The sequence below is a fragment of the Drosophila novamexicana genome, unplaced genomic scaffold, assembly GCF_003285875.2.
Source record: "Drosophila novamexicana strain 15010-1031.04,08,12 unplaced genomic scaffold, DnovRS2.1 tig00000434-arrow-pilon, whole genome shotgun sequence".
NCBI classification, from domain to species: Eukaryota; Metazoa; Arthropoda; class Insecta; order Diptera; family Drosophilidae; genus Drosophila; species Drosophila novamexicana.
Window position 1 is genome coordinate 4,801,398 of NW_020824802.1, and position 14,928 is coordinate 4,816,325.

The 14,928-nt window shown below is 37.1% G+C and overlaps 1 protein-coding gene across 5 annotated transcripts in view; it reads right to left on the reverse strand.

The window, feature by feature from the left end:
- LOC115760348 (autophagy-related protein 2 homolog B) overlaps window positions 1-14,928 on the reverse strand; it is a 282,487-nt gene that overhangs the window by 231,935 nt on the left and 35,624 nt on the right. For all 5 annotated transcript variants that reach the window (XR_004017603.1, XM_030701631.1, XM_030701630.1 and 2 more), the window contains exons 3-5: window positions 6,618-7,747; window positions 4,683-4,957; window positions 2,903-3,065 (exon numbers count right to left, since the gene is read on the reverse strand). Coding sequence is in view for 4 of the 5 variants with exons in the window: in XM_030701631.1 (XP_030557491.1) it covers window positions 2,903-3,065; window positions 4,683-4,957; window positions 6,618-7,747 (1,568 nt within the window). In the remaining variant the exon portion in view is untranslated. The remainder of the gene's footprint in view (window positions 1-2,902; window positions 3,066-4,682; window positions 4,958-6,617; window positions 7,748-14,928) is intronic.

The window sequence follows — 14,928 nt, forward strand, 5'->3', positions numbered from 1 at the left end:
AATATACCCTTTTACCCATTTTTAATGGGTTCAGGGTATAAAAACGAATTAAAATAGCAGCACAGAAAACCATACAATCGCAATTACAGTGCTGTTGATAGAATTTAAAGCAGACGCGCAGGAATGTGTGTGTTTCATGTATACAGAAATTCGTGAAATTTTCGCCTGCTGCTGACACTTTGCCGGGAAAACACAACAATTGTGCTTCTCAAGGGATCTTTATGAAATTTCAACAGTACATCTTCTTCTTGTGACATAGAATATTTGTTTATTCTCAAAAAGTCAATTACATTAATATTGTGGCTTAAATTGGTGGGCAATATAAGTTGGGTTATTAACTTTATTTATAGCTATGAGGTGGTAGCGGAGAGGTGGCGTTAGGTATAAAATAAAAGATGCTTGATATATATATACTATTCTAGAAGCTACATGTCAAGTTTGGTGACTCTAGCTCTTATTATTTACCCAATTTGCTCAAAAAACAAGCTTTCAATATACTTTTAATCGATAACTTTGGAACGCGGTAGGTTATCGAATATCGTTATCAAACTCGATCTGCTTGATTGTCGAGCGTGAGGCCGGCACTACAATTCTTACCCCCACTAGCCCAGATTACTCTGGTAGCTAGTCAAAATACACCACAGGAACAACAAAAAGCTGTTAATCGCTCATAATTTATACACAAATTTTGTGCCTCATTTATGCCACATTTAAGTAATTCAACATTGTATTAAATTCATCTATAAGAACCTGCATAAGCAATTTAATATTCATTTGGGCTATATTTTATGATGTGATGAATGTAAGCTACACTGCTGTTTTAAAAATAAAGATAAAAACTAATGTTAACATTTAGTCAGCTACGGGTGTCCTTATAGGAAATCGGAGCAATGCTCAGCACCTGCATTGTTCTACTTTTAATTCAGCCACGACCGATGATTCGCGATGATTCGAACGGTTTACAGCCTTCATCGAGACGCTACAGCAATAAACACGCCTAGCTCCAAAGAAGAGCAGAACAACAGCTTTAAAAAACATTTGATGTCACTAAGAGTGGATCGAGTGTTTGTGTATTTTGTAACGCCGCAGGCCATTTAGTTTACAAATGTATTATTTTGGCTTTTTGTCTTCGCTCTGCCTTCACGAAGCCAAGAGGCCTGCTCTGTGCCTAAATTACTTGCAAAAGTCTGCGGCTCCAGTAATTGGTAGCAAGCACAGTCTGGTGCATGTCGTTGCTATCCGCATCCTAAAACATCTTCGCGACAACTTTATCTTCGGCAGCCACCACCGCTCAGCATTTCAAGCACGATGATGTCATACTGCTCAATGTAGTCATCAATGTATAAATTGCGCTGACTCCTTGGTGCCCCAACATGTGCTGCTCGACTCTGGGTGGCAGCTGTGCATTATTACCTCTCGTCTTGCTCATCAGCTCCTGGTGCATAAATTTAAATCGACAGCAGTAGTATCTGTCATTGGTGATGCAACATTTGCCTCAGATGGTTGATCATCATCAACATACAGTCTCGAGTGTCAGAGTGCTCAGCATACACCCTGTCGATGATTACAACAATCATTATCGATAATCAGTCGCGCATTCATTAAGGACTTAAGTTATATATCGCTTGTTATCTTTGCTCCACTGGGCCATTGCAAGTACTACTCCTCCAGATATTCGCTCAACCAATACTGGATTCATAAAGATTCTTAAAAATTCAATGTTCTCGTTGCCAATCGCATCGCAGTCATCCAGGAGCTCATCACTGACTTGGAGTGGTATTACATATCATCATATCCGCACTGATTTAAGCCCGGTGGTTACAATTTCACGAGGAGCGTGAAACACGTCTCAAATAATGTCACTACAGTAATAATTTCAGCATCATAATTTTTACAGTTTGAGCTGTGGGTTAATCACCAATCAGTCGACCCTCATGACAAACACTTTTATGAATGGAAATTACTTAAACAAGTAAGAGGTTCTAGTCGGGAGCTCCCGACTAGGGGATACCCTGAACCCTCTTATTCCAACACCAAATAAATTAATAAAAAAAAGTTCCCTTGGCAGAGCTCGAACTCGCAAAAGAGCGCACCACTTGCTATGCCTCTACTCAACAGCCACACCAACAATTAAGTACTTATGATAAAAAAATAACTAAAATAACATTACAAATAAAAGATGCAATTACCATGCTATTAGAATGCGAAGCAGACGCGCATGAATGTGTGTGTGTACATATACCATTCCATTCAATTGCGCAGTTGCATATAACTTTGGGTTTTCTTAACCGATCTTTATGAGATTTTCTACAGTATATCTTATTGTACCATAGAATATTTGTGTATTCTAAAAAAGTCAACTGCATTTAAATTGTGGTTTAAATTGGTTGGCAATAAATGTTGGGTTATTAACTTGATTTATAGCTCTGGGGTGGTAGCGGGGAGGTGGCGATAGGTATGAAATGAAATATACTTGAAATATCTATAATATTCTAGAAGCAACATATCAAGTTTGGTGGCTCTAGCTCTTATTATTTACCCAATTTGCTAAAAAAAAACAGGATGTCGATATCGATTTTTATCTATTGCTTGGAAACGGAGTAAGTTATCGATTATCGGAAATAAACTCGATCTGCGCGGGAACTAGGAGCATCTACATCTAAAATTTCAGTCTCTAGCTCTTATAGGTTCTGAGATCCTTGCGTTCATACATACGGACGGACGGACGGACAGACAGACGGACATGGCTAGATCGACTCGGCTATTTATGCTGCTCAAGAATATATATACTTTATTGGGTCGGAGATGCTTCCTTCTGACTGTTCCATACATTTGGCTTTCGCACAAATACAATATACCCTTATACCCATTTTTAATGGGTTCAGGGTATAAAAATACTTACACAATAATATCCGTCGATTTCGTCCACAATTACACAAATATATGATTTACATTGAATTAGTATATTTCGGAAATCAAATGAGAGATAGTCCCTTCTTATATTTTTTTTCAAAGAGGCGATTTTTTCGCGGTTGTAAAGCAGGCCTCCATCGACTATTGGAAACCTATAAGTGTAAATGAAAATTATTTGTTGCGACTTAAAAACGTTGTGAGCTAAGTTTACAAAATTATATTATTCTTGAATATAGATAAATAACTACTAAGAAAACAGTTCGCCCGAAATACGCTCTATGCAGTTATAACAACCTGCTGAAGTTGTTATTAAAAAATATTCCCCTTACTTACCGAATAAATCAATGAACAGAATAAACTCAACTTTACATTTAAAAACAATTTAATATTTTACACTTCGTTTGACTTTCAAACAATATTTTCTTTAGTCATTTGCGATCGTAGAGTTGTACCGTGTTTTGTGTGAGTCGCCATACTCCACTTATTCTCAAGCCTATCACGCTCTTGTCGGCGATAAATAAGTGCTGGTAGGTTACAATTAATTATTATAATTAACATGTTTTTAAAAAGTGGAATTGAGCATGGAGACCATCAATGCTACTTCTAGCATGATAATATCTTTGATTGCTTGGTGTTCTCTAAGGACAATGGGCTGACAAAGCAATGGCAGATTTACTTACATTTTCGATGTGAACATTAGAGGAAAGGTTTTTGAGATTGAACGTTTTGACTGCATTGTTTTGTTTTTAGTGTGACCAATCGGATGAGCGAATCTTAGCTCTGTTATACGCCGAAGGATCCACTGAGCTGGGGACATGTAGTCGGTTACAACGATAACTAAGACGCCAATGCGCCAGTCAATCCCGGCTTAACTGCTTCCAACATTAGAGTGTCTTGCTTTATTACTTACTACACAGTTTCGCCAATAAGAAAATGTGCTGGAGTAAGTACAGCCAGGTCCACAGGGTCATCGGTTCGCGGATACAAGCACGCTTCAATCATTAAATTATATGCGTTCAGCTACCACGAAAGTTTGCTTGTGGTTGCAAGCCCTCCTCTCAGGTGATGTTGCCAGATGCCTCCGATAAGAAACTGCTGAACTGCGTTTTGTTAACTTCCTTGTGCGCTGCTTCAAATTTGTTAAGGCCCTTTATTGCTTTAACAAAGCTTTTGCGTTATCACTATACATGTATTGACCTGAACCTCGCCGTCCGGTAAATCCAGTCAACCTCTGCAAAGCGCGTTGTTGATAAGCGTGTGACTTCATAATGTACAGCTACGGTGGCTAGGCACATTGAAATAGAAATGCATCGTTTGTAAGTGCTTGTCCCGCGTTAACGCGCTGCCTTAAGACATTCTCTTCGCGCAACGAATGAACACATTGATTATTGGCGAAGAAAGTACTTTATTATACGCGTGTTCAATCTTCGGGTCTAAGTGACAAATCTCTTAAGCTCCGAGATACCACTATCTATTTTATATATATTTTGGAAAACTGCTCGAGTTATCGATGAAATTGAACAAATTTTATATTTTTAGGCATTAGAAGGCCTTCGTCCAAAATTTATCTCCTTGCCCTCTCTTTGATATCGACGAGTTCATACAAAATGAGAGACAGACGAATAAACAATCTGACGGCTATTGTTGCTACTTAAGAATATGTACACTTTACGGGGTCGGAAAAATCTCCTAGATATATTATGCGAACTGAGTTTCTTAATGCCACGTAAGTTATATTACTTTAGGTGTTTCTAATGAAAAAAACTTACCTTAAATTTAGTTTTAATGATTTGCATTTAATTTGCATATCCATTACATTGTCATTTTCCATTATTTTCTCATCCACATTATCATCTTCCACGAATGGAGATACGTTAAATAAAGCCTTTAATCTATCATAAATTGAAATATCAAGCTCTGTAGTGCAGTCGTCTAAAGTGCATTCAATTTTATTGCTACTTCTGTTGTGGTTTTGTTTAAAAAGATACGACGAAATATGGGAGAGAACAATTTCGGGCCGAGTGTGATATCCGTCACTGCAATTCTGAAAATATGATATAATCTTATTATTTAACTCAAATTACTTACGGTTTCAAAATATAATGCGACTAGCGTGTATTCCCAGGCCTTACCGGGTATTAGGCTTTGTGGCAAAAATTAAAAATAATTACTTTTTCATCCAGTTCCCACGCGCGGAAAATTTAAATCTACAATCTTGATTTCGACTTCTATTTAAAATTCCTTCATGGACGCTAGTCTCAAATAAATTTTCACAAGATTTTTGAAAATGATTTTGAAGACAAATGGATGGTAATCTACCATATCATAGTCACGGAAGAGACGGACATGGCCAAATGGATGGTAAACTACCATACCATAGTCACGGAGGTAGAGACGGACATAGCGCTGTTGAAATAGAATATATACACATTTTGGGGTCAGAGATGTCTCCTTCTATGTGTAACAAATTAATTGATAAAATTGTTATACCCCTACAAGAGTATTAAAAATTTAGTTCAGTTCAGCTTTTATATGGCCAGTTATCTTGAAATCCTCATGGCTAATGAAGATCATCAGGGGAGTCTTTTGACTGGGTAAATTTCTAAGGGTTGGAAGGAAATGAATCCCAATATTCCAAGCACTCCAGCAAACGCTTATCAATATCCTTTTATAATACATAAATGAAACGCTTGACGATTTGTGTGTCCGGGAACTAAATTATTTACTACTGGGCTGGTATCACGGTAGGTATATTTATATCATTTTGACTGTTATCTTCACGAAAATACAAATCAAATTATATGATATACGCCCATTTCAGGAAAGCATTTGAATACATCATTTCCGGGATAGGTTACCTTTTATCTAAAAAGCAGTTATTAAAGTTCTGTTCACTATTTCAAATACGGTTCACGTTACTGGTGTATTATGTATTGGTTGTCAACAATGATTTTAGTTCAATTTTTTTCAAAACCTCCTTTCTTTCTAAAAACTAATAAATGCCGAATTTGGTCACAATATCTTATAAACAAACAAGAGGTTCTAGTCGTGAGTTCCCGATACCCGGAACATTCTTCTTACAACACCAAATGCAAATATATATACTATTCTAGAAGCTACATGTCAAGTTTATTTACGAAAATTGCCCAAAAAACAGGATTTCGATATAGATTTGTATCCATTACTTGAAAACGGAGTAAGTTATTGATTATCGGAAAGAAACTCGAGCACTAGGAGCACCTACATCTAAAATTTCTCTCTAGCTCTTATAGGTTCTGAGATCCTTGCGTTCATACATACGGACGGACGGACGGACGGACAGACGGACAGACGGACGGACAGTCGGACAGACGGACGGACGGACGGACAGACGGACAGACGGAAGGACGGACGGACAGACAGACGGACGGACGGACAGACAGACGGACATGGCTAGATCGACTCGGCTATTGATGCTGATCAAGAATATATATACTTTATGGGGTGGGAGATGCTTCCTTCTGCTTGTTACATACATTTGGATTTTGCACAAATACAATCTACCCTTATACCCATTTTTAATGGGTTCAGTGTATAAAAATGTTCTTTAGCGGCTATTTATAGCACTTAAGTGACCATTTGCCGATCGTTGATATACAAACTTTTCATTTAACTGTCATTTTGACTGATACTAAACTTAATAATTAAATAATATAAATACTCACGTTTTTCCGGTCGAACAAAATTACATGATTGTTGACGTTGTCAAGGATTTCACTGAAGTCCAAAGTTGTTGCTGATAATGTTGTCTTTAGAGACAGTTCATTACAAAATCTCTGCTGATTTCCGTTGACTAATAATGATGAAACTATCAACAACAGATAGGTATTATTGGGTATTGGAATGTAACATTCCTCCACAACATTTTCCCTGTTTGTTGCTTGAAAAAAAATATTGGCAATTTCCAAATAGTTCGAGAAACTTTCATTAGTGTATATGCAATTTGGCTGAATATCGTTTGTATTGTTTTCAAACAGAATATCATTATGTAGGATAACCCATACAATTTTAAATATTTGCAACTTAAACTTTAAAATCTCCCCACATTTTTCATCGGATTCCTGTTTTATCTGGGCATTGCTACACGACGTAGTTATGCTGTTTGTAGATGTCGAGGACATAACTGATTCGCTTTTTTTTGACATTTTATCATGATATATATGTTGAGGTTTCCTATAAACATCTGTTTCAGTGCACCAATCCTTGTCTTTCTCAACAATGCCAGTCATTTTTGTGTTAAATGGTGCATTTTTTATTTCAGTTGTCAAATCAGAATATTTTTGTTTCATCCTTTCTTTTGGGCGCACTTTATCAAATCCTTTGAATATACGGATTAACAGGTGTGTTTGGCGAGGGGTTAACATAAAATAAATGTCGTCTATTAAAACTTCTAGGTTAATTTTCGGACCAGATACGTTTTCAGTTTGTTTCACGCTTATCTTAAAATTTTGACATCCCTTAAATTCCACAATTTTGCAAAGTTGCCCAACAGACACCATCCCTGCTTTATTACTTTTGCTGTCAAATATTTCTGAAGTATAAATCGTTAACTCATTGGTAACTAAATTATGATTAGCAATCATCGGTAATGATGTGAAATTAGAACCTTGATCGGTGATATGGTTATTACTCCCTGATTCTTCATTTGAAGAAGCATTAGTTCCATATCCAGTTTGATTTTTATATTCGATATGATTTGCTTTAAATGATATAATAAGTTGTCTTGCAGATTTAGGCAAATTGCATTCAATGTTAATCGTTGTATTAGTTAAGTTTGCATGAATACGATTTAGAACTGGAAAAAATTAAAATTATTTTAAAATATTAATTTAAAGTTTGTTCATTATAAGATTAATATTGCATTTTTTGGTAGATCAGCAACATGAATACATCTGATCGCGAACATTTTTTATTTTATTGCAATAATAATAATAATAAAATTAAAACTAATAAAAGGGCTCTAATATAAGTCTTGCACGAGTTGCAAGCTCAGCATTATGCTGCACGGCATCCGGTGTTGCAGCATAGTGTCAGTAAAACAATACCCAAGTAACTAGAAACAAACAAATTCCTTAAAAAAAAAAAAGCTTTTATTAATTAACGAGCCCCAAGCAACCATGAGCTATATTAAAGCAAAAATACAGGTCAGCTTTGGGCATGGTCGACACAGTCCAAGGGCGACTAACGCATTGGCGTAGAAGAATTCGAGATGATAAACCAAGAAGATAACATTTAGCAAATCTTAAACCCTGAACCCTCTTCTACCAACCCCAAATGCAGATGACGCTACGAGCCCGTTCACTTTCGCAGAAATAAATACTTATTTAAGACAAGAGGTTCTAGTCGGGAGCTCCCGACTAGTGAATACCCTAAACCCTCTTATTCCAAGACCAAATGCAGTTCGCGGAACGTGCTCGTTTGAAGTAATAAAAATAAATAAACTCACAACTGACCGCATTACTTGCAAGCAAGTAAGCTGACGACTCTACTCAACAGCCACAGCAGCCAAGACAACAAGTAAGCCAAGACAAACAAGTAAGAGGTTCTAGTCGGGAGCTCCCGACTAGGGGATATCCTGAACCCTCTTCCAACATCAAATGCATATATATATTCTACTTTAGAAGCTATATGTCAAAACTGGTGACTATAGTTCTTTCTACCCTAAACCCATTAAAAATGGGTATAAGGCTATATTGTGTTTGTGCAAAATCCAAATGTATGTAACAGGAAGAAGGAAGCATCTCCGACCCCATAAAGTATATATATTCTTGATCAGCATCAATAGCCGAGTCGATCTAGCCATATCCGTCTGTCTATCCGTCTGTCCGTCCGTCCGTATGTATGAGCCAAAATATCTCAGAACCTATAAGAGCTAGAGACTTGAAATTATAGATGTAGATGCTCCTAGTTCCCGCGCAGATCGAGTTTGCTTCCGATAATCGATAACTTACTCCGTTTCCAAGCAATCGATAAAAATCGATATCGACATCCTGTTTTTTTTTAACAAATTGGGTAAATAATAAGAGCTAGAGCCACCAAACATGATATGTTGCTTCTAGAATGTTATAGATATTTCAAGTATATTTAATTTCATACCTATCTCCCCGCTACCACCGCAGAGCTATAAATCAAGTTAATAACCCAACTTATATTGCCAACCAATTTAAACCACAATTTAATTGCAATTGATTTTTTCAGAATACACAAATATTCTATGGTACAATAAGATATACTGTAGAAAATTTCATTAAGATCGGTTAAGAAAAACCAAAGTTATATGCAACTGCGCAATTGAATGGGGCAGCAGCTTTAAGAATTTCTGTATACATGTACACACACATTCATGCGCGTCTGCTTCGCATTCTAATAGCATGGTAATTGCATCTTTTTTTTTGTAATGTTATTTTAGTTGTTTTTTTTTTATCATAATTACTTAATTGTTGGTGTGGCTGCTGAGTAGAGGCATAACAAGTGGTGCGGTCTGTCGCGAGTTCGAGCCCTACCGGAGAAAGTATTATTATTATTTTTTTTTTGCTGGTGTGGCTGTTGAGTAGAGTCGACAGTAAGTAATGCGGTCAGTTGCAAATTCGAGCCCTGCCAAGGGACTAGACTAGAACCTCTTACTTGTTTTATTTACCAACATTTCCCAAAAAACATGATATCGATATCGCTGTTTATCGATTGCTTGGAAACAGAGTAAGTTATCGATTATCGGAAAAGAACTCGATCTGCGGAAGAACTAGGAGCACCTACATCGAAAATTTCTCTAGTCTCTAGCTCTTATATGTTCTGAGGTCCCTGCGTTCATACATACGGATGGACGGACGGACGGACGGACGGACTGACAGACAGAGGGACATGGCTAGATCGACTCGGCTATTGATGCTGATCAAGAATATATATACTTTATGGGGTCGGAGATGCTTCCTTCTGCCTGTAACATACATTTGGATTTTGCACAAATACAATATACCCTTATACCCATTTTTAATGGGTTCAGGGTATAAAAATAGTTTCCCGGTATGGCTCGAACTCGCGACAGACCGCATTACTTGCTATGCCTCTACTCAACAGCCACAACTAAGTTGTGTTGAAAAAAAAATTAACGAATTAAAATAGCAGAACAGAAAACAATAGAATCGCAATTGCAATGCTGTTGATAGAATTTGAAGCAGACGAAGTCAATTGCATTAAATTGTAGCTTAAAGTGGTGGGCAATATAAGTTGGGTTATTAACTTGATATCTATCTCTGCGGTGGTAGCAGGGAGCTGGCGATATGTATATAATGAAAGATACTTGATATATACAGCTGTGAAAAAAAAATACGATTACTGTTCCGATTTTTTTGAAATTTGATTTTTTTGTATTGTTTAGTATTCCCCATAAACAAAAACAGTGTTAGCGCCCTTCCAATTTCTGTCTATAATTTTTTTTGGGAGGATTTTAGGAAGAATCCCCCAAAAATGCAGAAGAACAATAGCATTAGACCTTTTCTTAGTAGGTCCTCGTTATATCGCGGAATTGCCTTTGCAGAATGAACGTGCTTATTAGTTTTAACAGATATTTTTTCTATCATAAAAGTTAATAATAATCATTACGATGGAACGTGGAATGCATTGCACTGCAGAGAAGCGCGATCTTATCAAAAAATTGATATTGGACGGAAAAACTTATAGAGAAGATAGTCAATTTGTAGGATACTCCAAAACAAATAATTAAAAACATCTTAAACTATCAAAAAAATATTGAAACACGCAGACGATAACGATCTATGACCCTTCTTCATGTCAAAAGATTGATTCGTCAGAACACGAAGGATCCCTTCAAGCCTGCTACCGAGCTTAAACAAGAGCTTAACATAAATGTGACGGAACAAACAGTTCGCTAATATCTTAGGCAACATAACCTAAAAGACTGCAAGCCAAGAAAGGTACCACTTTTAAACGCGACACCTATTACTAAGCGCATGAAGTTTGCCAGGTGTGATAACTCCTGACAAAATCGACATGTAATAACTTTGAAATAATAAGTTCGAACACAGACCGTTTGAGATTGGAGCGTCTGCTCCGTTCTGTTACTTTTTTGAGAATTGTTCTGTTATGTTAATGTTGGGTTCTAACTAACCCGAAACATGCAATGCTTATATGTATGTGTTTATATGTATGTATAAGTATGTTGGTATATACATATGGATGCAGAAGGTATGCAAATGTTGTGTATGGTTTGACCGATTGAGCTGCAAAGTCCATGCTCAGCATTCCCACGCGCCACGATCGGCTTATGCATAAGGCATGGATCGTATTGCTTGTGCACTGGAATGTTTATGTAATTCTAAGCGGTCTTTTAATGTACTTTGGATATTTGTATATTTGTTTATATTATGACAGTGTCACAATGTATTAACGGATTGTTATACCCTTTAATTTCTAATAATGGTAGGGTAGATATGCTACACAGGGATCATGCAAATTGGACATCCCAACAATGGCGGAATATTCTATGGTCAGATGTGTCCTAGGTGGCTATGATTGGTGGGAAGAGATCTCTACCATACGTTAGACGTCCAAGAAGGCAGTTGCTGCTTCCAAACCAACCACTATCGGATCACTTTGGGAAGAAATAAAAGAGTCCTGGTCCAAAATTCCCCTAAAACGATGCCAGGACTCAGTTGATACCATGCCAAGACGCTGTGCAGCTGCTATTGCTAATAAAGGACACTGTACCAAATATTAGATGAATATAGAAAAAGTATTAATAGTTCCAAATAGTTAGCTAATGATTTCCTCACTTATTATCCATTTTTTTTTATTTTAAATCATTTTTGAAAAGTGGTGCCTATATTTTTTGCGCCTAATTTAATAAATTTTAGCAAAGTTTCTTAAATAAATTAAGAACGTTGAACAATAGGATGATTTTCTTTTTATTCCCATGTTTGTAAGTCTTCCCTTTCTAAAAATGTGCTTCAAGTTTCCTTCCTGTTAAAAATGTGGGTGTGGAAACTATTATTTTTTTCTCAACTGTATATATAATATTCTCGAAGCAACATCGATTATTTTCCTAAATTGCTCAAAAAACAGGATGTCGATATCGATTTTTATCGATTACTTGGAAACGGAGTAAGTTATCTATTATCGGAAATAAACTCGATCTGCGCAGGCACTAGGAGCACCTGTATCTACAATTTATCTAGCTCTTATAGGTTCTGAGATCCTTGCGTTCATACATACGGACGGAGGGACAGACAGACGGACATGGCTAGATCGACTCGGCTATTGATGCTGATAAAGAATATATAGACTTTATGGTGTCGGAGATGCTTCCTTCTGCCTGTTACATACATTTGCACGTTGCACAAATACAATATACCCTTTTTACCCATTTTCAATAGGTTCAGGGTATAAAAATGAGACACTGAAAGCGGTTGTACTCTTAGACAAAACTCGAATTTGGACCGAAGCGCCAATAAAGGGGCCTCTCGCCATTTTCTGACGATGCTAATTTTTATAGGACACGGGTATCAACACGCTTTCATATTTCGGCGGTATTTTGACGATTATAGCTAGATTGGCCTCTCCGTATGATGAAAAGCGAAATTTTTTACATTTTCATTTGAAGAGGCATCTTCATTTACTTCTATTGTGATATGCGCACATATAGAGTACACACTGTACTCAAAATATATCAAACTGTTACACTGTAACACTTTTACATATGTACATTTCAAGTGCATACATATGAAATATGACCTCACATATGTATATGTGTGTAGGCAACAACGCAGCGTCAGCGTTTCCCACGCAGGCCGGCTGCGCACCACAATACATAACAATACACATAACATACACTCTCTCAGCGCGGCTCTCAATGCTGCACATATATATGTATATATAAGTATATAATATAGCCGCTCCGCTGCCGGCGTCGCTGGCAGCGCAGATCGCGCGGTCCTAGCTAAGAAGTTGCTAATGTAAAGATTGTAAGAATTATTCATTATTAAGATCTCAAAGACGAAACAATAAAGCAGTGGAGCAGAAGCTCCAATGAATAAAACAATTCATTTATAAAGTTATTTCCACATGGCGACCGTGATATGGTCACGATTCCCTGCCTGGAGACAGTAGAATAAAAAGACAAGAGAATAAATAAATCCCAGCCTGGAGGCAGATGACGAGGATCGTGGACCGGAAAACTACAAATTACTGAGTGAGTAGAGTGCGCCAATGGGAAAACACAGGGGTGGTCAGAAAACTAAAATAAATAAAAGAATAGCCTACATTAAGTGGCTATTATACACAAAATCACCACCACCTGCTTGAGCAACATCCCAAAAGTTACAGGCAGAATTAGATTTCCTAAAATCTAACCCGATAAAAAAAGACTTCCATTGACGCAAATCAGCACTCTTTCAGTAATATATGTAAGAAACAAGTAATAATACCACCACCGCCGTCTCAGATCCCAAAGATTAAACAAACATGCCCTAACGACTGCCCTGAACCGCTCTTCAGTGGAGCAATCAACTCAACGTGCATGACGAATACAAGCACAGGTCGTATGATGACCAGCACCGGCACCGCCTGAGCTCATAGGCCCCGGACTACTGCAGCAGAAAAAAAAGGAATATAATAGGTTAAATTAACCTTTACATTTAAACTAACAAAGTGGATGCCGTCAGCATGGAGGATACTGCTCCAGTTGAGCAAAGGGATGCACCGAACCTGGCTGAGGCTTTAGAGGTGTATCCAAACGATGGACCCCGCCCACTCACAGTAGCTGAGTACAGTCTGGCCCTGTACTGTATAAGTGAAGAAACCACCAAAGAAAACGAATCGTGGTGGACGGATAAGAAAACTTCTACTATTAGTCATGATTGAAGACAAAAATAGCAAAGTATACAACGACTGCACAGATTTTCGTATGCGAGCCATACAAATTTTGCAAAGGCATAGAGAATTCATATCAGTATATAAGTTCGAACCCGAATATATAGAAATATATAACACAACAACAAGCCCACTCTATTCATGTTACAAAAAAGAGTGTGGAATAATATTGTCGACCTTATCCTACGTCAAAATAAAAACAATTAATGGCGAGCATCCGATTCTTAGGCCGACATCAATTGACTTAGTGCGTCTGCATAAGTAGAATCAATAAAAGGCAATAGCAAAAGAACTACAGGACTCCTCATATAGACTATCGTCAAATTACCAAAAAAACTCCTGTCTGACAAATTTCCACTCCCAAGAATAGATGATATTCTTGACCAACTAGATTTAACTCCGGTTTTCACCAAAAAGAATTAGAAGGAAATTCGAGAAATTTAACGTCTCTTTCAACGAGCAATGGACCTATCGTTTTACACGATTACCATATAGTCTAAAATAGCGCCTAATTCTTTTCAAAGAATGATGACCATCGCTTTTTCGGATTAGAACCTTGACAAGCATTCTTGTACATGGACGACTTAATCGTCATCGGTTGTTCCGAAAACCACATGATCAAAAACTTAAAAAACTTAACGTTTTTGGCTTGTGTAGGCAACACAACCTTAAATTACATCCAGAAAAAGGAAAGTAAAAGTACAAATGTCTTGAAAGTCACTACAAGACAACAATGTAGACAAAATATATCCTGCGCAGGAAGAGAACAAGAAATTTTGCCAAGGCAAAATCTTGATAAAGCTTCTCAGCCCAACGTATACGACGTCATTAAAAACGACGGTATGCGAAATAAAGTAACCTTGCACATAACAAATATGCTATGTATTTTAAGACATGGTAAAAAGGTTGTTGTAAGAATTGAGATTAGCGACCTTTATACTAATGGAACTATCGATTTAGGTCAATTTTACCAAAGGCTTGAAAAAGAATCCGGTATATTAGGAATCAGCCAACTTAAAGTGGTACCGAGCGAAAAGATCTTTGAAAACATTTCAATGGATACTTTCAAAAATATGGACAATATATATTTAA